This window comes from Cebus imitator, unplaced genomic scaffold (genome assembly GCF_001604975.1).
Source record: "Cebus imitator isolate Cc_AM_T3 unplaced genomic scaffold, Cebus_imitator-1.0 Scaffold153, whole genome shotgun sequence".
Taxonomy (NCBI): domain Eukaryota; kingdom Metazoa; phylum Chordata; class Mammalia; order Primates; family Cebidae; genus Cebus; species Cebus imitator.
The window spans coordinates 3,888,938-3,912,197 of record NW_016107468.1 but is presented as its reverse complement, the minus strand read 5'-3'; the positions used below and the strand labels follow the sequence as shown (position 1 = coordinate 3,912,197).

Here is a 23,260-nt window from a genome sequence, read left to right as displayed (position 1 = left end):
AAATCCAGTCCTGATTTTTGGTGTGTATCACCTCTAACACCGACTCCCCCAAAGACACAAGAAGACTGCGAATAAAGTTAGAAACCCACAAACAGCAAATGCAGCACTGACAGAATGAAGTTATTATCGTCTTCCAGCAAAAGAAAAGTAGAAGGTAAGACTGCTTCAGTCAAAAAGACCTAGATGAACTTGAAGAACCAGAGCTCTGATCAAATGCTTGGTGTATGAGAGTCTGTGACAGCTGGAGACAGATGGGAGGTGGTGACATTCTTTCGATGATCTACAGTGGCCTGTGCAAGCCTTATTTCAATTCTCAGTGGTAAAATGAGTCATCTCATAGAAAAAGAAGCTGCCTGGCAGTTGCCCCTGGGGTGCTCCTGGGCAGGGACATTCCCTGGTCTCTCACCCCTGCCCCCACCCTCATCTAACCTGCAGCAATCCCTGCCTAGGAAGCGGTCTAAGTGATAGTGGTTCCACTTGAGAAGTCAAGTACAAAGAAACCCTCAGTACTTATACATACAGTAGGGTTTTATAAACATTTACTGAGCAGATAAATTATCTTGTAACAGCACCCCAGATGCAGGCAAGCAGAGAAGGACTCTGTATTGTTATTCTTATTCTGGAAGTTAACAGCTTAATACCTAACAGCTGGTATTCAAATTGTAGCCTCATCACTATCTTCCCCACTCCTCCCTCACCCCGGGGCTCAATCCCCTCTTTAAGATCTTTCTTACACAGATGCAATCTCCTGAAGAGGTGGGAGGTTTATTCCTGTTCACAAGTTTAGGACTGAACTTCTGGTATTGGCTACAAGGCACTACTGCTTTCAAATGCCCAGTGTTCACAATCTCATTCACAGCTAGCAGGGAAAATGTGTGCCCTCTGCAGAAGTGTCAGGTTTTGAGAGGCCCCAAAATATATACGTAAATATTTTTTTGAGACCGAATCTTGCTCTGTTGCCCAGGCTGGGGTGTGGTGTTACTAACTCTGCTCACTGTAACCTCCACCTCCTGGGCCCAAGCCATTCTCGTGCCTCAGTCTCCCGAGCAGCTGGGATTACAGGTGTGTGCCAACACACCCAGCTCATTTTTCTATTTTTAGTACAGATGGGGATTATGCCATGTTGGTCAGGCTACTCTCAAACTCCTGACCTCAAGTGATCCGCCCACCTCAGCCTCCCAAAGTGCTGGGATTACAGGCATGAGCCACCTCGCAGACTGGTCCTAGAATATTTCTAACACCAACTCCGGCCTTTAGATTTACAAGTAATCTTGGAGGCCACCCCCCAGTTTCTCATGATACTCATGAGAAAAGCAAGCCAGAGGGAGTGATCTGGCCAATTTTACACAGGCTTGAGCATGGGGCTTCCATCTTGCCACCTCCTTGCTGTACGCCAACCAGGTAAGAATTTAAACAAGGCTGGGTGTGGTGGCTCACACCTGTAATCCCAGCGCTTTGGGAGGCTGAGGTGGGCAGATCACAAGGTCAGGAGTTCGAGACCAGCCTGGTCAATACGGTGAAATCCCATTTCTACATAAAATACAAAAAAATTAGCTGGGTGTGGTGGCTGGCCCCTGTAATCCCCGCTACTCTGGAGGTTGAGGCAGAAGAATCGCTTGAACCGGGGAGGTGGAGGCTGCAGTGAGCTAAGACCGCACCACTGCACTCCAGCATGGGCAACAAAGAGATACTCCATCTAAAAAGAAAAAAGAATTTAAACAACAAAATCTAACTGGAGAAACATGAAAAAAGTGGACTCTAGTGATAGGTGACGTACAGATCTTTATCACACTGTCAAAAACCTTTGCAATAGCTCAATTAACTCATTTAACACAGCATCAGTTTTTGAAACGGTAAACTCAAAGGGGTAGGTTTTAGTCTAATGGTGAGCACGAGCTGGCAGATTCTGGGGCTCTCTAAACAGGCGACATAATTCTGCAGTTTGAGAGTTGTCTGTTTTTGGTCTGCTGACCATTTGGGGCTCACCTCAGATCAGCTTTTCCACCTAAGGAAGTCTTCAAGTTGTTATTATTATTTTTTAATTGGCTGGGTGCAGTGGCTCACGCCTGTAATCCCAGCAATTTAAGAGGCTTGAGGCAGGTGGATCATGAGGTCAGGAGTTCAAGACCAGCCTGACCAACATGGTGAAATCCTGTCTCTACTAAAAATACAAAAAATTAGCCAGGCATGGTGGTGGGCGCCTGTAATCCCAGCTACATGGGAGCCTGAGTCAGGAGAATTGCTTGAACCTGGGAGGCGGAGGTTGTAGTGAGCTGAGATCACGCCACTGCACTCCAGCCTGGGCAACAGAGTAAGGCTCTGACTCAAAAAAAAAGAAAAAATAGTGACTTTGCTATTACACCACTTGAAAAGTCTCTTTTTGCATTTCAAAATATGTTTAAACTCTTTTACTTTTCTGGTCAGACATGTGTCATCTCTTCAGTGTCATTGTCTCCAGAGCCTGTTCCTTGGTTGGTGTTCAGTAATATGTGAACGAAAATAATTCATTTCAATATGGCTTCCACCTTTAGCCAACTGAAGGAATAAATGGAATAACCACTGAGGTCATTTACTTCACACCTGACCGATCTGCTTTCAGAAGAAGACTCCTTGTCAAAGTAAACTTTATGGATAAAGAAGCCTTTGACAGAAGCCCAAGAGGTCCAGCAGAGGAGTTGGGTTTTCAGGGACAGGAGCTTTACTATGGAAAAACCTTTCCCAGCTATAAACAGAGAATGAGAAAATGATGTAATCTTGGCTAAAATTAGGTTTTAGTGTTACTCTGCTGCGAGATGTGAAAGGTGATAGATAAGAGGGGGAAAATGTTTTCCAAGTGGCTTTTAAAGGCGTCCAAATATAACTGCCTCCCACATCAGTCTATTAACGGGCACACTTGAGACGTTTCCCTCTTCAAAAGACTCTTAGAAAAGCAATGATGTGCTCTCAGCCTCCCCCTCTAGAAGACAAGGTTTACGAGGGTCACAGAAGCAGATCAGAGCCCACAGAACACCATTCCCTATTAACAGCATCCTCCCCAGCACAGATTTGGGCCTTGTGCTTATGTCATTGGTTGCTAGGGAAATGCCCCTGCTTGGAATTCCTAAATCATTTCTCATAATATCTGGCTGAGATCAGTTCACGTGAAGACAAAAGAATGGGCATGGAAGAGTGAGGAAGCTGGAGAGGGCTTAAACTGAGCCCCGCTGCTCTGCAGTAACTATGGTGACTTTGGCCACAGGTGATCAGATTATGGCTGACATCCCGGAGAAGTCCTGGATGGAACCTCCAGGGCTTTGTTTTATGAGAAGATAAAATACCTCGGGAAAGTGCTGGAGGAAAAGCCCTAGGGAAGCCCTTGCTGGGGGTTCCTGCCAGTGTCTTTCCCGCAATCCAAATCTTTCCCGTCCTGTTCTGTGTCTCCCTCAGTAAGGACAGAGTTCCTCCTCCTTTCTATTCTCTGCATAACCCCAGAGCCCAGCACAGTACGGCTGTTATGAGCACACATCTGGGAGTAAGCTGGACTGAGTTCTACCACTTATCTAGCTGTGCGACCTTGAACAAGTTACCTAATTTCTGAGCCTCAGTTTACTCATTTAAAAAATGAGTGAATTACATACAAAGTGAACAATACCTGACAAAAAGAAAGTCCTCAATACATGCTAGCTATTCTGATCTAACTTCAGTTTCCCCACCTATAAAATGGAGATGCTATTTCTAAATTATTGTTATTATTATTTTTGAGACGGAGTCTAGCTCCATCACCCAGGCTGGAATGCTGCGCCATGATCTCGGCTCACTGCAACCTCCACCTCCCGGGTTCAAGTGATTCTCCTGCCTCAGCCTCCTAAGTAGCTGGGATTACAGGTGCACACCACCACACCTGGCTATTTTTCTTTTTAGTAGAGATGGGGTTTCACCATATTGGTCAGGCTGGTCTTGAACTCCTGACCTCATGATTCACCCACCTTGGCCTCCCAAAGTGCTGGGATTACAGGCATGAGCCACTGCACCCAGCCTTCTAAATTATTTTCTAAGTAACAGCTACTATGAAGATTAGGGGCCATAATGTATGTAAAATACTTGGCCCACTGTATAATTAGAACAAAATATGGTACAAGGTAGGCTACACACTTACTATACATTGCCTCATTTCAGCATCACAGCAGCTCTATGAGATGGGTTTGGTTGTTCCCATTTTACGGAAGGAAAAATTGGTTCTAAGGTGTTTTAAGGAGTCCAAAGTTCCACAGCTAGTAAGTGGTGGAGCTGGGATTCAAAGCAGTGTCTGTGAGAATCTTAAATCCAAAACCCAGGTTCAAAGTAACCATTACAGTGCATACTATTTTGCAGTAAAGTTTTATAGTAATCATGCTTCCTCAGGTTAATTATGCAGAGCCTAAACATCTGGCCAGTCCAACAGTTATCCCTTGCAAATCACTGCAGTCATTCCTGCACTTTGGGGTAATTTTTCCACAAGTCCCTCAAAGCCAGCAATAAGTTAACCCAGGTAAACACTAAGAAAGCAATTAATTTTTTGACAGCTTATCAGATCAAACCTAATAGAAAACCCCAAGCAAATTATTAGGGACCCAGGTCTCTAACCGTAAAAGCCTACTGAGATCATCATAAAAGCTATGCAAGCCACCCTCCACGCTATTTGCATTAACACAGTAAGAAGCAACAGCGACTGATTTGTCAGATTTCTGGAATGGGCCTGTGGCAGACAGCATGACCGTGTTTGCTTTCCCTTCCTTCCAAGGCCCATCCATCCCTGTGGGCCCCTCTTCTCTTGGGCTCCTCCCTGTGGGAGTTCACTTCCTACTCCAATGATGGCAGGCTTGGTCATGTGACTTGCTCTGGCCAATGAGATTGTAGGAAATACCACACCCACATCCAAATAGAGGCATTCTCCGCTTCTGTCTCTGCTCTTTTCCCGTTTACCAGAAGCATAACCACCATGGGGGCTGCTCCTTTGGCCTGGATCCCAGAATAAAGACAAGGAGAGCTGCAGCTGATTGGCAGATGACACCTAACACAAGACTTTTGTTGTTGTAGGACTCTGAGCTATTTTGTTACTGCAGCAAAATGTGACAAAGCAGACTCACAGAGACCATATGACCTGATATAGAAAAGCAAAGACATCTGGCAAGATCCAGCGCGTACTGGTGTCAGGGTGTATACCAGAAAATGTTTTATAACAGAAACTACATGTGGGACAAGGTGGCCCTTCACTCCAAGCCATACCAGTGGCAGAACACGTTTTCCTCAACTGTTTCATTTCGTTCATGCTGAGAGGCTTGTTCAGATGGAAAATTCTGCACATAAGATGCACACAGACCTGACAGAGCACCCCACGAGGGACTGCCTCCTCCCACTCCCATCCATGAGCTTTAAGGGTTGATGAGAAACACTGGGAGGAAGAGAATCAGAGGCACACCTCCTATGTCCAGCTTTCCTCTTGGAGGTAAAATGAGTCTCCAAATACCACTTTCTGGGCCACTTTATGGAATCAGGCCTCAGAATGTACTCTCCCAGAAGGTCCAGGCAAACTCAGCTCATAACAGAAGTCAGGTCTGCGGGGTGGAGGAGGCGGAGGGGGGAAAAAAAGTGGAACGGCACCTCCGAGTTCGGGACAGTCTGGAATCTCCTTGGTGAATTTACGAAATGGATCTTCAAATAGACAGCTGTTTCCACTTTTTAAAAGCACAGACTGGGCAAGTAGCTAAAACACTTTGATGTTAGCTCTGGGTTAAATAAAAGACAGCTGAGTAAAAGTTCAGGCACCATGAAATTAATAAAATCACTGTTGCACTCGTTCCACCAGAGGTTCAGGAATAAACTGGTAAAAATCAGAAATGCACGGAGCGGATTACTCGAGTGGGAATCAATCATCTTATCCACTGAAGTTTTCTGGCATTTCCTTATACAGTACAGTCACTGGATTCATAACTCACCAAAGGTGCTTCCTGAGACTGAGCTTTCTGAGTAATTGAGACAAATTCTGTTAAATAAATTCCAGACGAGAGTGTATTTGACTTATGCACAGGAAAGGAAAGAATTCTTATGTAAGCCACAAAACAATAGAGTTTTATCTTATCTGAGGAACTTATTGCCGCTTGCCTGTGTGTATTTTACTGCCAAAATAAAATAAATTGAATCAGCTCATACATGATAACATGCTCTTTCCTAACTCATACTAATTGCTTGGCTAATTGATGTTTGTTGAACTTTCTCCATTTCATTGAGTGATTAGGTACAAAGCTAACAGTTGACATCTGTAGGCGCTTAACTGGCGTCTGTAATTACTGTTAATGTTAAATAATTGTTAGTTAATTGGAGTGGTAACTGACTGAATGGAATCCAGATTGTGAAGCAAAAAGAAACCTAGTTAAATAAACATAGATTTTCAGAGAAAACAACATTTTTCTGCAGTTGTCAGAAACTAGAAATAATCCAGAGGCCATGGGCTAGCCACAGGCTTCCTCCATGTAGGAACCTTCCTGTCTGGGGTTGGCCCATGTGATTGAGCCCTTTGTCATTCCACTGTTCTCATTAGACTCTTGAGAACCAAACTGATATTTTTCAGTTCCAATTGTCTATCATGAATGTGTATTACTTTCTGAGACAACCAAATACTAACTACATCATTAACTGCACAAAACACTAAGTATGAATGAAGAGAGGCTGATGAACATTCAAGTTTTTTGCCCAATATTGCCAAGGACAGAGAAAACTCTTGCAGAGGACAGCAGTAATCACTCAGTATAAGCCAAGGCCTTTCCACTGATCTCAGAAGTAACCAGAATGATGTTTGAACATCTGACTAAAAGAGTGGAATCGGTTACACTGTAATCTACGCCTCCTCCATCACAGAGGCACTCAGGATGAAAAAGCGGCAGCTGTCAAAGTTCTACCCCAAAGGCACCATCAATATCACTTCAAAGGCTTGGAATCTCCCACCTGGTTCACAATTCCAGCGATGGGATCCAGTATTTCAGGATTCACCACCACATGAATTCACAGGTTCAGCAAAAGATCAGATAGCAACTATTGGAAAAATTTCGGGAGGCAAACACTTTCTTGCAACATGGAATTTTTTTTTTACTATGACTGGTGGTTTCATACTAACAGTACAAGGCATCTGTTTCCAAGAACTCTCAAGGGATGATTCTATACAACAAATTCTCCAAGAGTCGGCTTCTATAGGAAGGTCAATTTCCATAACAAAAGGAGCTGATTGCATGCTATTTGCAGTATGGAGTAGGAGGAGGGACTGAACTACTCATAACTCCTTTGTCTCTTGCATCAAGCACCAATTACCCTTAAATACTACTTAACTCTCCAGACATCTCTATCTCCTAAAAACCCAAGAAAATGCTCTGAAATAGTACAAAGAAGATCCAGAGGGAGAAAAATAAATGTGTGATGGTCTAACTTTCCCTGATTGAAGGCATGACAAAAACACAACTAATTTATAGAGCCTACAACTGGCACAGTGTGCTCTTGTGCCCGTCGGGAATGCACTTTCCATCATGTCCTCCCTACGACTAAGCCCAGGACCCTACAATGAACTGTAAAATGGTCTCCATATGTTCATTATAAAGGGTTTTTAAACTCTAAACCAAATTTTTTTCTTCAGAAAGCTATTCCACAGTCAACTGCATTATTTTCATGCACAGAATTATTTTATGGAAGGGGCTTTCTTTCCTTTTCTTTTTTTTTTGAGATGGTGTCTCACTCTGTTGCCCAGGCTGTAGTGGCACAATCAGGGCTCACTGCAGCCTCGACCTCCAGAGTTCAAGTGATCCTCCCACCTTACCCTCCCAAGTAGCTGAGGCAACAAACACAGGCTACCACCTCCAGCTAGTTGTTTGGAATTTTAGAAGAGAGGTCTTGTTATATTGTCCAGGCTGGTCTTCAACTCCTGAGCTCAAGCAATCCTCCTGCCTCAGCCTCCTAAAAGTTCTGGGATTAAAGGTGTGAGTGACCATGCTTGGTGGTAATGGCTTTTTCTTAAAAGTCAATGATGACCTTGATGGTAATATAACTCTTACCTTTCTATCACCGAACCAAGGAAATCCCTTGTGTCTAAACCTAAAGAATAAGGCCATATGGTCACCACCGAAGAATTTACTAGGTACCTGGTTACTAAGCCAGCAGTATCTCTGGGTAACTTGTTTCTTAGCTCATCTCCTCAGATTTCAGGCAATTTTTAAGCTAGGTCTTCTTTCTACAATGCCGACAGAACCGCACTGCCAAAAATGTCCAAAGGCTCCACTCACCTAAAGGCTCCAACCTCATCTGTGTCCCACTAGAAATTTTCAGTGCAAAACCAACCCCAAGAAGAGGCCGAGTGGGTTCCTCTAAGAGGCCTGGTGGGGCTCGGGAGAGGAAAAGCAGTCCCAGTCAGAGGGCTCTAAGTGGCCGGAGCATTGCATCCAGTGCTCTTCTTGGTGAGTGTCCACTAGAATCTCCCAACTGACGGAGGTGAAGTGGGGTCCTGCCTATGAGGGTGAGCAGCTGCTCTGTTGCTGTTCACATTTCAGTAGACACTGGGTGCTCACAGTAGAAAGAAGCAGAATGACAGGCTTCATTCCCCTCTGGATGAAACCCACCCCCAAGCCATTCAGAAATGCCCATTTAGCTGGACACAGCTCCCTGATGGCTCACTGAGGCAGCTCTTCCCCAGGAGGGCCCAGTTCTGCACTGTGAGATACAGCTGAAGGAAAGTGAAGGGGTGAGAAGGTCACCGGATGAAATACGCCAATGGGCCCCTCTCACTGTCTATCTATGACTTGTCTTGGTTGCAGGCTAACTCCTGAGAAGGAGGACTCTGAACCAAGAAGTGGCAGCGATTCAGAGGTTTTTCTCTTCCCCTAACCTAGAACCACAGCCCCACACCAAGACTGACATCCTATAAACAGAGGTTTCTGCAAAACTCCTGACGCCTGCCTACTGTTCTCCTTCCTCCCAGACAGGCTTCCCTTCTTTTCTTTTCTCTTCAAGCGGCTCTGCTCTGGAGCAATCCAAGAGTTTCAGGAAAGATTCATTATCTTGGCAGGATAAGTGTGTGCAGCAAAGAAGAACTCATCTTCTGCACTTTTGTCTGCAGACCAAACTGGTGACACCACCGAGGTTCTAGAGTAGGTAAGAAAGGATAATAAATACTGGCCATGTGAATACAGTGAGAAGTTCTTCTTTGGAATAAATACCCCAGAATTTGGGGTACAAGTCCTGTTGCTCCCATAGCGTTTCAACCAACTAAATAGGGACGCTAAGTTAGTCTCTCTCTGTGTCTCTGTCTCACTGGGAAAATTAATTTTTTCTTTGGCAGATGGTTGAGTCACAAAGACAGAAGGATTCATAAAATTCACATGAACATCCTGTAAACATTTAAACACATAAAGATTAAATACGGCAACCATGACCTTGATTAAAGTTAAACTGTTTTTTGTGTCTACAACGCTAAGCCCTGCTCCATGCCACACCCCTTTCGAAATGCTCAGTTCTCATTGGGCATGTTGTGTGTACATGCAAGCACGTGCTGTCTTATTAACTTGTTTTAAAGCAGGAAATAAAAGGCATCAGAAGAAAGCGACCATTTGGAACACCTAAACACAAAAATCTTACTAGCCTATATTAAATTGGATGGCCTCTACAACACAGGGAAAAGTTGAAATAAAATCAATCGACAAAAGTGACACAAAACATACTCGTTATACCACTCTGTTTCAACCCCTGCCCCTTCCCAATTAATGGTTTTATCCCCACCAGAGATGTTGGCCCTGGAATAGGTTTTGTTATAATTGCAAATCCAGACCTAAGGAGGGGAAATGACTTATTCAAGCTCACGAGCTGACTGAAGGGCGTTGAGCCACGGTCCCTGCTGCCTCTGCCTGGAGCTTCATCTCCACACTGTGCAGCCCCCCATCACAGCTGCACCCCCCAAGCCCTCACCACAGTCAGCTTGTGAGATTAGCACTGCCCTCCCACGGTGAAATTTTATGGACCAAATCTGCCTGCCACCAGACTCAGCAGCATAATCTCACCAGCAGCTTAAAGCCACACTCCTCTAAGGCCAGAATACTGCCAGTCCCTTGAGAGGGAGAGGTGATGTGTAACTTTAAACATCTGGAGGTGGAGGGATACACGTGTCAGCTCCGCTGCACTCCATAAGCTGGGGCTTTGACGATTTCCCCAGTTGTTTGTTACCTGGTATAAATTTGCCCTTTCTTACGATGCTTTTTATTGCTCTTGGCTAAAGATACTCAGACAGAGAGGAGACCTGACTTTCAGGCAGGCCGGCCACCTTGTAGAAAAACTTGAACTTGATGTGCATGAATCTGACAGTTCCTTGAAGGCCTTGTCAACCATCCATCCTGTAAACACAGCCACTACCCGGAGTAAAAACAGACCCAAAACCACAAGCCTATAACGAGACTCTGCACCTGTCCTGAAGCAATTATTGACATTATCGCTACACAATGAATCCCTTTTTGAAGTTGTTTTCCTGATATTTAGCAGTTTGAATACTAATCCCCTTAACAAAACTGTCCCCAATGCTTTCCCCCTCCGCACCCCCCTTAATCTTTCTCCCCAGGGAGGAAGGGGGTGCTAGATACCAGTCAGTCTACTTTGCACCACCTGGATTCGCACTGATTCCGTCTCTTGTCATTCATGCTACCAAGAGGAATTAGCATAAGGCATTAAGGGGAAACTCTGGAGGAGAAAAGAAAGGCCATTTTGATGGAAATAAGGGGCAAAGGAATAATCTGCCATCAACTAAAATGCTTATTTGTGTATGGTTTCCCAAGCAAAGCTTAGAAAAAGCCTATGTTGATTTTAGTGTACACAAAGAAACCTTAATCCTTTCAAGGCAACTAAATCACCCCCAGAAAAGCAGCTCAGAAGAAAGGCACCCTGTCAGGGGGAGGACTATTCACAACCAAATAGATGCCACAAATCACACTCTGTAAGTAAACAAAAATAAGAATGTGGGAAACGTTTGATTGGAAAAGGAAAGAAAGGGGGGAAAGGACCGGAGGGAAGAGGAGAGGGGAGCTGTGCATCTGCTCTGGAGAGTCTGGGGCAGTGGTGGCCGGAGCATGGTCCCGCAGCCAGCTCTTATTCTGGGGCCTGAACCCAGAAGGGGAAATGCATTCCAAGGCGTTTAGTGGCCAGTCAGCAGAAGACAGATGCAGTCACGTGTGGCAGAGGTCCTGGGGAGGGGCGCAGAAACAAAGAAGCCCTGCCTTTGGTGACTTGCCCTCTACCTCAGTCTCCCTGTCCCGTCACCCTCCTTTCTCACCAAGTGGTAGACAATTGTGCATTTTTACTCACAAGCACTGTATGCCATGAATGGCACACATCTCCTTTTATTGGGCTTTTAGCATTATGGGTAACACATTTATACAAACTTTCAGTCCATCAAAAGATATGATGAAATATAAAACCGGAATACTCCGTTATGCAATAAAGAAAGATAAAATTCAATATGACAGTAATTCTGGGAGTAACAGCAATCACACACACCTCAAGGGAACTGTAAACATAATGTACTATTTAAAACTGCAATTGGTTCAAATTCTAAAATAATCTGGGAGCTCAAAATAACTGCACTTGGAAACGTCTTACTAACCAGCTAGCAAAAATGCTAGCCAAGGCAACTACAGAAGGCTGAAATGGTCTCAAATTCCACTTTGTGAAGACCCAAGTCTGTTGAAGTGCTACCAGGTGTTGTCCACGTAACATAGAGATTATCACGGAAAGCACATCTTTATTTAGCAATTATCACGCCAGCCCCTAAATCAGGCTCGACAGTGGAAAGGGGAAGATTAAATAGTTTTTATGGTTTGTGCCTTTCAAATTATATACCTTTCAGGGCCAGTGATTAGAGATTTCTCTAAATTTCATTATTTCCAACAATACTGTTACAAATGAAACTGCGTGGGAACCTTTTGGCAATGATTTAAGGTTAGTTTTCCCTTAATGTACTGTTATATCATTAGCTTCTTACTCTAGATTGTGGTTTGGAAGAAATTAATGGGACAGTGCATATTTAAATTCTGCCCTCTTGCTCATTTATTAACTTTACAGAAAGCCCACAGCAGAGTATGGCTTCGTTTATGACCATAATACTGTGAATACTAAACATCCACTGATTACTAGTCTGCAACACACGTCAGCTATTTATATTTCTCCTACTGCTGGGTAGTTGATAAGTAACAATAAAGATTCTTCTCCAGTACAGCTTTCGATATTAACGTCACATAACAGTAGTGATTAGTCAAATCAATTTAAATGGAGACTCAATGTATTCTTTTAAAATAAACTAGCTGTTAATGCATCGCAAAGTATGCAGACTTCCATCTCAAGCAAAAACACGAAACATCAACATTAGCTCCAGAATTAAGAGAGAAAGATCACACTGGCTCTTCTTCTTTCTTCAGGCAATGACAATGAAACGAACGTAAAAATAAGCCATTACTCGGAAGAACGAATGGGCCTTACCTTTGTTTACAATAACAGTGTTGAAGAGTTTTTCAGAGCTGGCATCTGATGCCTAAAAAACAAGAAGGGGGGAAAAAGCGTTATTATTGTCATTAATATTGTCATCACCATCGACATTCCCATTATTTTAATTCAGTTTACTACATTTTACAAAAGCCTAGCAGGGAAGCAGCAATGTCCCCAACTCATCCATAAGGTGGTGCTAGTTGACTGCTTGAGAGAGACCTGCAGTGCAGCTATTTGCTGGGGGAAAAAAAATCTGATTTTAAAAATGTGTCCTTATTAGACACATTATCTGTGCAAAACATATTTCCATGAGATGATACACAAAGCAATTCGGCTCACTCACATAATGATTTTGCAATTTCGTTGACAGATCATTATTTTGGAAATGGTATTTTTTTGTGTGGTATTTGCAGACATGCCTATTTTTCAATTTTCTTTCACAAATCAGAAATGCCTGTTATTTAATACTAAGTTTTTCCTCACTAAAAAGAATCAGCCAACACTCTCAGAAATTAATTTTTTTTAAAGATTCATCTGATGACTCCAAGATCCCTGTCCCTTTCAGTAACCAGAAGACCTTGCTGTTGAAAAAGACGCAAGCCAACCTGCCCAAAAATCTGACCACTATGCATGCCACCAGCATTATTTCCTTTTCATTTTCTAGAGAGCATGTCTGCTAATTATTACAGTGGCTTGAGGAAGGTGAAATAAGCCTGTTTAAACAGTAAAACTAAAGCCAATTTAAATTATACACTAACGTTCTGGAAAAGGAACATGAAGTTGGTTTGAAGGAAAATGCTGTAATGTTTCAGAAGCACTGAATATTTCTAGAACTGGAAAAATTAAAAATTAAAAATCTCCACTACTTAATGTGAGGCTATGTGTGCATTTAAAGTTACAATGGGCAAGCTATATTGACACTGTTTCTGCTATACAACCCTTGTGAGAAATCACTTCTCTTTCACACTTGATATACAGAGATGCATATTCTGAGAAAGCACAGCCTAGAATGTGGAGTGAGTATGAAAAAAGGAAAATATAGGAAATCGGGGGAGGGTGAATTCTGAAGTGCAGCATATTTTGACTCTGGGCTGGGTTTTACGGACAAAGAGGATATTCAATTTAGTCTTTCCATGTCATACTGACAAAGATGAAATATTCCTGTGTACATCTGGGGGACGTGTTCTAGTTCTCGATGCAAGTGATATAGAAAGACAAAATATTTTTATTATGACTGTTTTTTGCTTTATTTAATTCTAACATTTCTTTTATGGGGGTCTTCATATGATTAACCAATCAAGAAACCAATGAAGGTATGTGCAAAACAAGTACTGAAGTGCAGACATTTATACCTGCAGTTTAACATAAGCCCTAGATAGGTTTTCTCCTATTTTGCAGGAATAATGAAAAATACAGAGGGCCTTCCTGACAGTGTCTTTCCATAAAAACAAGCTGCCAAAAAAATGTTAACACGGGAGAAACAAGTTATACATAGATCAACAATACTGGTTATAAAGTCAAAAATTCCATGATGTTATATTGAAATATTATGTGAGATTTCTAGGAATGTCAGTTTCCCAGCTAAAAACTTAAGAGATATGTGTATTTCACCATCCTTTCATGAAAAAGTGTCTCTTAGAATGGCTTAGAATTCTTTTGGAAGGTAAATTCATGTGAAATTCACGGCTTACAAAATTAATGAACTGATATAAGGAAAAAAGAAAGTCTGTTTATTCAAGTGTTTTACCAAACTGACATAACCTTTGAAAATTCTGGGATCGCCTATTAAGGTGAGTCTTAACTGGGCCCAAGGAATATAAAAACAAATTGCTGTCTCCAAATGCAAAAAGCATAAACATACCTTGAAGATCTTGTTGAAATTTTTTATTGTTTAAAAATTAAAACAAAACAAACAAAAAAAGCATAAACAGTTCCTGACCGCGTTTTTATTTGCACTTGGTGTATGTGTGTATGCGTGTTCCAGGGAAAAGGACAGAAGCTGCGGGTAAACAGGGCTTTTGCTCTGCCACCTTTGTCAGCTCCACTGAGCTCCACATGGGATTCTCAAACAGACACTTGCGTGATCCTCATGTCTGAACCAAACTTGAAGATGTCGTTACTATGATGCCGACCAGCAAGTTATTAAAAAAGTAAGTCTGACCGGATATTCAGTGAGGCTTTGGAGTGTATCTTCGATTGAAAGCTTTCTGAACCCTTAACTGCTACAAGTAGTAAGGCTGGACGCCATGCCTCTTGTGACTGAGAAATGGGTGTCTCAGAAAGGCCTCCACAGAAGAACACCCATAAGATGACGACTGCAAGCATTCTGGATCCTTCCCCTCTCCCATCCAGGTGGTTACAATTGTGGCCGACCACAGTCCTAACAAGTCAGGCTGCTTCCCTAAAATCTTAAGGGGAAACGACACGAGTACCCTTTGCTTTTCCTCGATGAACTTTCCTTCTTCTTAGGCTTTTAGAACATTTGTACAAATGATTTGGTTCCTTGGGTCTTGATGTTGGGAATGTTTACCATTTTCGTTGCTTTCAGAAAAAAGTCTGCATTTCCTTCTATTACCTGGATCATTTTCCTGGCTTCCCTCCCCCCCAATCTAATGGAAAACCGGTGAGCCCAGAGTGAGCCGGCGAGTGGAGCTCTTCCTTTTTTTTTTTCTTTTTTTTTTTTTTTAACACGGGGCACCTCTACCAGCTACATACTTGAAGATTTTACTCACTTCCTTTCATCCCCTCGGCTCGGTTTTGGAGGGTAGGGGCATGAAGTGGTTGAATCTAAAACTGACAGAAAACCAAAGCTCTCTTTTGGCTGCCTTTTATTTAAGGGGAAAGGGAAGAAGATTTTTTGTTTTGTTTTGTTTTGGATGTAAAAAAATACTGCTAGAAGCCGTAGTTGGCGTTTAAAGAAAAGTTAAATAAGAGAAACAGAAAGGAGGCGGGAACGCAGAGAATGAGGAAAACTTATCAAAGCCGTGCTTGCAGACAGGGTGGGACCCAGCGGATCTTGCTCCAGGTCCACCCTCACTCCCTTCGGACGCAGACCCCGGGGGCCGCCCTCCGCACCCGCACAGGCGGGAAGGGAAGGGAGGCTTTCGAACAGAAAAGAGAAACCTCCTGCAAACTTAAGCACGAGTTCTTTCACCCGCTGCCGAACCCGAACCCAGATCTCCTTTCGATTCCCTGGCAACCCGTGCAGGCGGGATTCCGACCTCGGCGCGGGGGAAGCGTGACCCCAAGAGCCGGCAGCGCCGCGCAGCGCCAGGGCCCCCAGCTCCAGCGGACGCAGGCCCCGGCCCCCTCCCCGCATCAGAACTCGGTGGCGAACGCCAGGCCCTCCCGGGCTGACCGCACAGCTCCGGGCCCCGCTCAGCCGTTCCGCAGTCGAGCCCGGCCGGCCGAGGCAGGAAAGTACAAAGGCGGGCGACAGGGCCGCAGAGCGGGGAGAAAAGCAGGGAGGAGGGGTGGCGAAGGGGGGCTTGGGCGCGCCGGACGCGAGGAGCCCGCCCCTGCCACCCCTGCCCGCCCGCTCGGCCGCCGCAACAAAAGACCCCCGACCCGGCCGCCTCCCTTCCGACCGCAGGTGGCGGGTGAGCGAGCCGCGCCCCGGGGGCTGCATTACCTGGTCGCAAAGGGTCAAGCTGTCCGGTCAGCCCCAAGTTCATGGTTTGATTCCTTAACAGGGCTCCTGAAGGGCGATCGTCAGAGACCAGGGGGAAACCACCAAGACACACGAAGAGAAAACGCCCAACTCCCGACCCGGCTCCGTGCACAAGAGTCTCTGGGCTGCTTCCTCGCCGAAGTCCGAGAGCGGAGGCGCCGAACCAGATCCGAACGGGGCGGCAGCTTCAGGGCGGCGGAGAACCTGCGCCGCGCGCGCACATCCAGCGCGGCCGAGGCCCGGAGCGGCGGGAGGAGCTCGCCCGCGGAGATCGCCCGGCCCGCGCTTGCCGCTGTCTCCTGGCCGCTCCTGCGGCGCGCGGGGCCGGGCGGGCGCGGCGGGGTCTCGCGAGGCACGTCCGGGGCCGGCTGGCGGGAAGGCGAGGCAGAGAGGAGCGGCCCAAGCCGCCGCCGTGGCGCGCGGAGCTAAGAGCGAGGCAGCGGCGGCGACAGGACAAAGGAGACCATGTGCGGAGGGAGGGAGGAGGGAGAGGGAGGAGGAGGAGGGCGCGCGGCGGCTTCTCCCCGGCAGCCGCCCGGGGCTCCCCAACAGCCCGTCCCGCCTCTCCAGCCGCGCCGCGAGCTGCTCGGCCCTGAGCCCGCTGCCTCCGCGGCGCTGGGGGGAGCCGTTTCGGGAGTTTAGATTTTGTGCGGATCTCGCCGGCTCGCGGCCCGGGAGGCGCTGCAGCAGCTGGGGCGCGGGATGGCGGCGCCTCTGGCCGGAGCTTGCGGGCTGGCAGGCGAGCGCCCGGGGTTGGCTGGGCTCCGGCCCGCGTTCGGCTCGCGGGCTCCTGCCTCTCCCGCCGGTTCACAGCTCAAGTGAACTCCATCGGCGGCCGCCGCAGGCGCCCTGACTGGACGGTGGCAGGAGCGGGCGGCGGCGGCGCGGGGGCCCCTCGCTCCGGACTTCGCTCCCCGACTGCGCCGAGCGCGCCTCCTCCAGACGCTCGCAGCTCTCGGAGCGGGACTTCCTCGGCGCGCCGAGCCCGAGCCGCCGGTGCCACCGCCCCTCCTCCGTCCCGCCCCACGCGCCCCGCCCCTCGCCGCCCCTCCTCCCGGCCCCGGCGCTGGGTCGGCCCTACGGAGGCGAGGTCCCCGGGCGCGACACCGACAGCTGTTGCTCCCCGCATGGCTCGGGCCCTCGAGTCCCCCCTCCCCGGCTGCCTTCCCCGTGGGCGGGCGCGGCGGGCACTGCACCGCTCCTCGCCCTCCCCGCAGTTGCTGCTTCCATGATTGTGCCATGCCAGGGAAAGGCCACTAGGCCCGCAGCCTGGGGTTGAACTGCCACCAAGTCAGTCACATCTGCAAAGAACAGGCTCTCTGGGCCGTTGTGAGGGCCCAGTGGGAATGTCATATATGTAAAAGGCCTGTCACATAGTAGGCGCTCAATACAAAATAATAATTGCGTTGAAGAAAATGGAGAGGAGGATCAGGGTCTGGGGCTCAGAACAGCAAGGTCTTCACTTAACCTCCTTCCCCACCACAGCCGACTGCTCGCAGTGTATTCGGTTTCGTGAATAACAGCATGAACTGGCCACTTACACATCCTCTCCTCTCAGCTCCTCACAGCCTCTGACATCTGCACACTCTGCGTCCACAAAAGTGGAGCCTGTTGCTTCCCCTGGCATCCACCAAATGTAGGGAAAGAATAAAAGCAATGCCAAAGCCTCACTACATGGGCAGCAGTTATGCCTATCATCCTAACCTGTATCATGTCTGTGTCCCCTGGAGCACAGTGCAGTGCCTCAAGAGGGTGGGGGGTTCCCCTGAGCAACCCACTCCCACCAGAACACACCCGGGGAGAGGAAAGCCTCTGAAAACATCTGGAGTTTTAATTCCACACCTGCAGCTTGATAAGGTCCCTCCTTGGTGTACAGGAAAAGCTGCTGCAATTTTCCCAGTACAAGAAAAACGGCAAGCAAGGCCTAGGTTGCAACTGATAGGGTTCTGGGGTACAGCAGGAACACCAGGGTGGGGTGACAGGAAAACTGCAGTTCCTGAGTCCCCTCCCCCTGCTACTGTTACCTGGAGTGTGGCTGTGAAGAGGGGAAGGGAATGGGGTTGGGAGAGATGCATGCCACATACGAATGACATGCAGACTGGCTTAAAGTAATGATGGCCATTCCTTGCCTCTTTGAAGTTGCATATCTATCACTATTTGATTTCATGGTACTCTTGAAAAACCTCTCAAGTTAAAAAAATGGGGGGAAGTGCTTGCTGTATGGCACACTTCCCCCTTCTCTAGCCTCTAATGTTGGAAATAAGAAGCCCTGTCTCTTTCTAGCCTCAGCATCCCCTCCCCTGCATGATGTGGTGTTATACAAGTCTTTTTAAAATGATAGGTAATGGTGATTTTTCTCTAGCACTGCCTCCTGAGAAGTCAAAAGAAAAGGCATCTCAGAAGGTGTAGGTTTGGAGATGGATTTTCAAGTTGCTTACAAGATGTCACAAAACCCAGCTGTGGTCCTCCAGTGAGGGGGCATTCATTCTGAAGCTGTTTATACAATACCAAGATAGCTCAAAGGCAGACATGAAACGTTCACGAAAAGACATTACAAGGTGTTTCTTTTGGAACAATCAAAATGGAGCAGGCAGTTTTCTTATCTTGCTGCTCTCACAAAATCAGTGTCCCAGGGAAGAAACTGCCTGAGCTCCTGCTGGATCCTCTACAAGGTAAACTGAGAGCACAATGGTGTGGCAGCTTAGCTGACCAGCTGAAACCACTTGGCTCTCCAGGGTGCTTTCACCAGGTGGCACTTCTGACACTTATCATGCCTTGCATTAAGATTGTCATCAGGCTGGGCGAGGTGGCTCCCGCCTGTAATCCCAGCACTTTGCAAGGCTGAGGTGGGCTGATCACTTGAGGTCAGGAGTTCAAGACCAGCCTGGCCAACATGGTGAAAACCAACCTCTACTAAAAATACAAAAATTAGCTGGGTGTTGTGGCTGGTGCCTGTAATCCCAGCTACTTGGGAGGCTGAGGCAGGAGGATTGCTTTAGCCTGGGAGGCAGAGGTTGCAGTGAGCTGAGATCACGCCATATCACTGCACTCTAGCCTGGGCAACAGAGTGAGACTCCATCTCAATAACAACAACAACAACGACAACAACAAAAGATTGTCATCGGTGGTTATCAGGGACTAGGCCTCAGAGGACGACCTCGGCCAGCTCTGCATATGTCCCTATCTTTTGATGATCTGCCATCAAGAGGAACCTGGGAACGCCAAAAGCCAAGCCTCTGACCACTGTGGCCGCCTCCAGTCCTGCTCCCCAGGATCCCCTGGCTGGCAGCGCACCACCCACTGGGACCTTGCTCCATTTCTCAACCTCTCTCTAGAGCCATGGATGAGCCCATTCTGGCTGGTTTCTAAACTGCTCTATTCCCCATGCTTTCCGGAAGCAGGGATGGCAATGAATGTCAAAATTGGAGGGAAACAGGTACATGACAGTGTCAGAAGTAGGAAGAAGGAAGAAAGAAAAAAATAGATAATCCATATATTAGGTGACGAATCCAGGTCAGAGGGCTGACTTTCAAGAATCAGGAAGATTTTTTCGTTTTGTTTCCTTGAGAAAGTTAATTTCCTTTTATTGGGATTTTAATGTAAGGATTCCAAGTCAAAGGCTGGAAGCAGGTGGAGTAACACACTAAATACCAGTGGCCTCTTAGCATCGTCTTTAGCCTCTGAAGCCAATCTAAGGAGAACAAGTCTTAGAAAGTGGCAACCCTTTCTAACAGGAAGCAGAGAGCAAGAATGTGGGCTCAATTTCCACACTGGTGTTAGAGTAATGATTTCAGAAATAATTTTTAATATATGCTCAAAGATCTTAGCCAAGTTCATGATTAATCAGTTAAAATTTTTTTAAAGCTAAATTAAAATATGGAGCCTTCTTCCTCAAATCTCAAAAATACATCTAAAGATTTAAACTAGGTTTAAAAACTAAGGGAAATTCTTGTAAGTCAATCTATGTTTGCAAATTCTTTTTTTTTTTTTTTTTTTGAGACGGAGTTTCGCTCTTGTTAGCCAGGCTGGAGTGCAATGGCGCGATCTCGGCTCACCGCAACCTCCGCCTCCTGGGTTCAGGCAATTCTCCTGCCTCAGCCTCCTGAGTAGCTGGGATTACAGGCACACGCCACCATGCCCAGCTGAATTTCTGTATTTTTAGTAGAGACGGGGTTTCACCATGTTGATCAGGATGGTCTCAATCTTTTGACCTCGTGATCCACCCGCCTCGGCCTCCCAAAGGCAAATTCTTATACATTTGTTAGTTTATTTAAGAGACAAGGTCTTACTTTGTTACGGAAGCTGGAGCACAATGGCACAATCACAGCTTACTGTAACCTGGAACTCTTAGGCTAATGTGATCCCCACCCCTCCCCCAGCATTCCAAGTAGCTGGGACTATAGGTATCATGCTCAGCTAATTTTTATTTTTTCGAACAGACAGGGTCTCGCTATACTGATCGGGCCAATCCTAAACTCCTGGCCTCAAGTGATCCTCCCACCTTGGCCTCCCAAAGTACTGGGATTACAGGCATGAACCACTTTGCCTGGCCTATACTTGCAAATTCTTAAAGTTTATAATCTGAGATGAGATTCAATTCATATCACAAATAACCAGATTTAAGCTAAATATATTTTAGCAAAATATTTCTTAAAAATTCTAATCATCTATTAAGCATTTTATACAGAGAAAGTTCATTCATTTCACTGTGCTCCCCCTCCTAAATATAATGAAGTTCAGGCACTCCCTAACAGAGCATGTGCTGTGTGCTTCTCCAGGTGGTTTAAAGTCTTTACAAGAATTTCCTGGAGCCTTTTGTTTTGGATGACATAGTTTGAAAAGATCACTAGGTGACTGACGGCGAATGATAACTCCAACTAGCCCGAGGATGTCACCATGCCTGGCTTATTTCTGCAACTATGGAAGGCTCCATTCTTTTCAAATTCTAAAGGTTCTGCAAGCTCTGAAAATCCAAGTTTCTACTTGTTCTTCAGGGTAGAGGTTTGGAGCTGAGCCCTGGAGCCAGCCTCAGGTTAGTGTCATAGCTCTACCGTTTCTGAGCCAGGACAACCTGAGTCAATCTCTCCACTCTCCCGGCCTCAGTTTCCTTATCTATAAAGTGAGATGACAACAGGAGCCACACCTCTTAGGGCACTTAGTAACATAACAGTGCCTGGCACTTAGTAAGGAGGATATATTTGTTGTCTATTATGATTACAGATGACATACTTCTTTTGATTACTGTGGAGACCAACAAAATAAAAGTATGTTTTGTTAGGGCCACAATGGCCATAGCCTTGCCTTCTACTGGGTTCTCCCAGTAGGGAGCACCACAATAATGAAAATAACCACATAAACATCAAAATGACACCAGGCCCATAAAGTGGGGACAGTGGTTTGTACCATCTCTACTAGATAGCAACATCTTTACAGAGGCCCTACTGCAAAGAATCTCTCCAGAGAGGGTCAGAGCCTGGACAGTAGATAGTTTGGGTCTTTTAATAAGGGTGTTTCTTTTTCTTTTTTCTGAGACAGCGTCATGATCTATCACCCAGGCTGGAGTGCAGTGGTGCCATCGCAGCTCACTACAGCCTTGACCAGCAGGGCTCAAGTGATCCTCCCACCTCCGCCTCCAGAGTAGCTGATACCATAGGTGTGCAACACCACACCTGGCTAATTTTTAAACAATTTTTTCTAGAGACAGCGTTTCACCATGTTTCCCGGCTGGTCTTGAACTCCTGGCCTCAAGTGAGCCTCCTGTCTCTGCCTCCCAAAGTGCTGGAGTTATAGGCGTGAGCCACTACACCCAGCCACATGGATCTTCTTAGTAGATTATAAAGTCAACCCTGAATCCAGCAAAATGTTATAAAAGCTTGCCAGACCTTAAGATGTGATCAAACTCTTAATAGTGAGGGCTCCAATTAAAACATAAAATAGCAGGCATCCCAGTTATGTCATTTTGACACGTTAAACTGTAATTTCCAGTTTTAAGAGGCCTACCATTTTGCCTATGACTACAAAAATGATGTCTTACTGGCGCAGAACCATGTTTTGTTTTGTTGAGATGGCGTCTTGCTCTGTTGCCCAGGCTAGGCTCATGGCATCATCTTGCCACAGTCTCCTCAGTAGCTGGGGCTACAGGCGTGTGCCACCACACTGGGCTAATTTTTAATAGGGTCTTGTTATCTTGCCCAGGCTTATCTCAGACTCCTGAGCTCAAGCAAACCTCCCACCTTGGCCTTCCAAAGTGCTGGGATTAGTGGCATGAACCACCACACCTAGCCATGGTTTTTGGTTTGTTTGTTTATTTTCTCTGCATGGAGGACCCACTGCCTCAATTTGGCTTTAAATTTGACTATCCAAGGACTGTGTCTTGATTGTCTTTGTCCATGCCACAGCAGCATGCCACAGCAGCAGTATAAATAACAGATGTGTGTCTGGAGACAACACTTCATCATCTGTTTGTGAGGATAAATCCTCCTGAACGCCCTGAGCCATCCCTTCTGAACTTAACTGGTTTCTTGTGGATAGAACTCACATCTTGGAATTTGTCTACATCTTGGAATTTGTACCCAGCACAGAACTAGGAAGGCCTTGATCAACAGACCCATGATGAGAGAATGAAGACACAGTGGAAATTGTCCCAGCATGCTAGTTAGTCTGAGGGCTCCCAATAAATGCCTGGGCTGGGAAGACGCTCAGGGCAGACAAGAGCTACCAAGATGCCTGGTTTGACTCAGGTGCCCACTGCTTTTACTCATGGCAGTCAACCAAAGGTCCCAGGATGGAGAACTGGAGTCAACAGTTTGCCACTGGGAGGCAGGGAGGCAGGCCAAGTTGTCTTACTTGTCACCTCTGCTAATTCCTAATTTTCTGCCTTCTACACTGTTCAGCCAAGGAGACTAAAACTCCTTCTGGGTCCCAGGGATTTCTCCTGTGTAGGCTGATTCATTTTAAACTATGGATCGGGATGTCCTTCCTTAGTGATTCAGGGCTAGTCAATGTCAGGTGGTCCCTGATTCCTCTGCTCAGTGCCCCCCCGCCCCTTCTGAAGGGGTGATTCTGAAAATGAAA

General features: G+C 46.2%; 1 protein-coding gene across 4 annotated transcripts in view; it reads right to left on the bottom strand.

Annotated features, from left to right (window-relative positions):
• AUTS2 (activator of transcription and developmental regulator AUTS2) overlaps positions 1–23,260 on the bottom strand; it is a 1,221,721-nt gene that overhangs the window by 78,632 nt on the left and 1,119,829 nt on the right. For all 4 annotated transcript variants that reach the window (XM_017543342.1, XM_017543344.1, XM_017543343.1 and 1 more), the window contains one exon: positions 12,511–12,562. In XM_017543342.1, the coding sequence (XP_017398831.1) occupies positions 12,511–12,562 (52 nt within the window). The remainder of the gene's footprint in view (positions 1–12,510; positions 12,563–23,260) is intronic.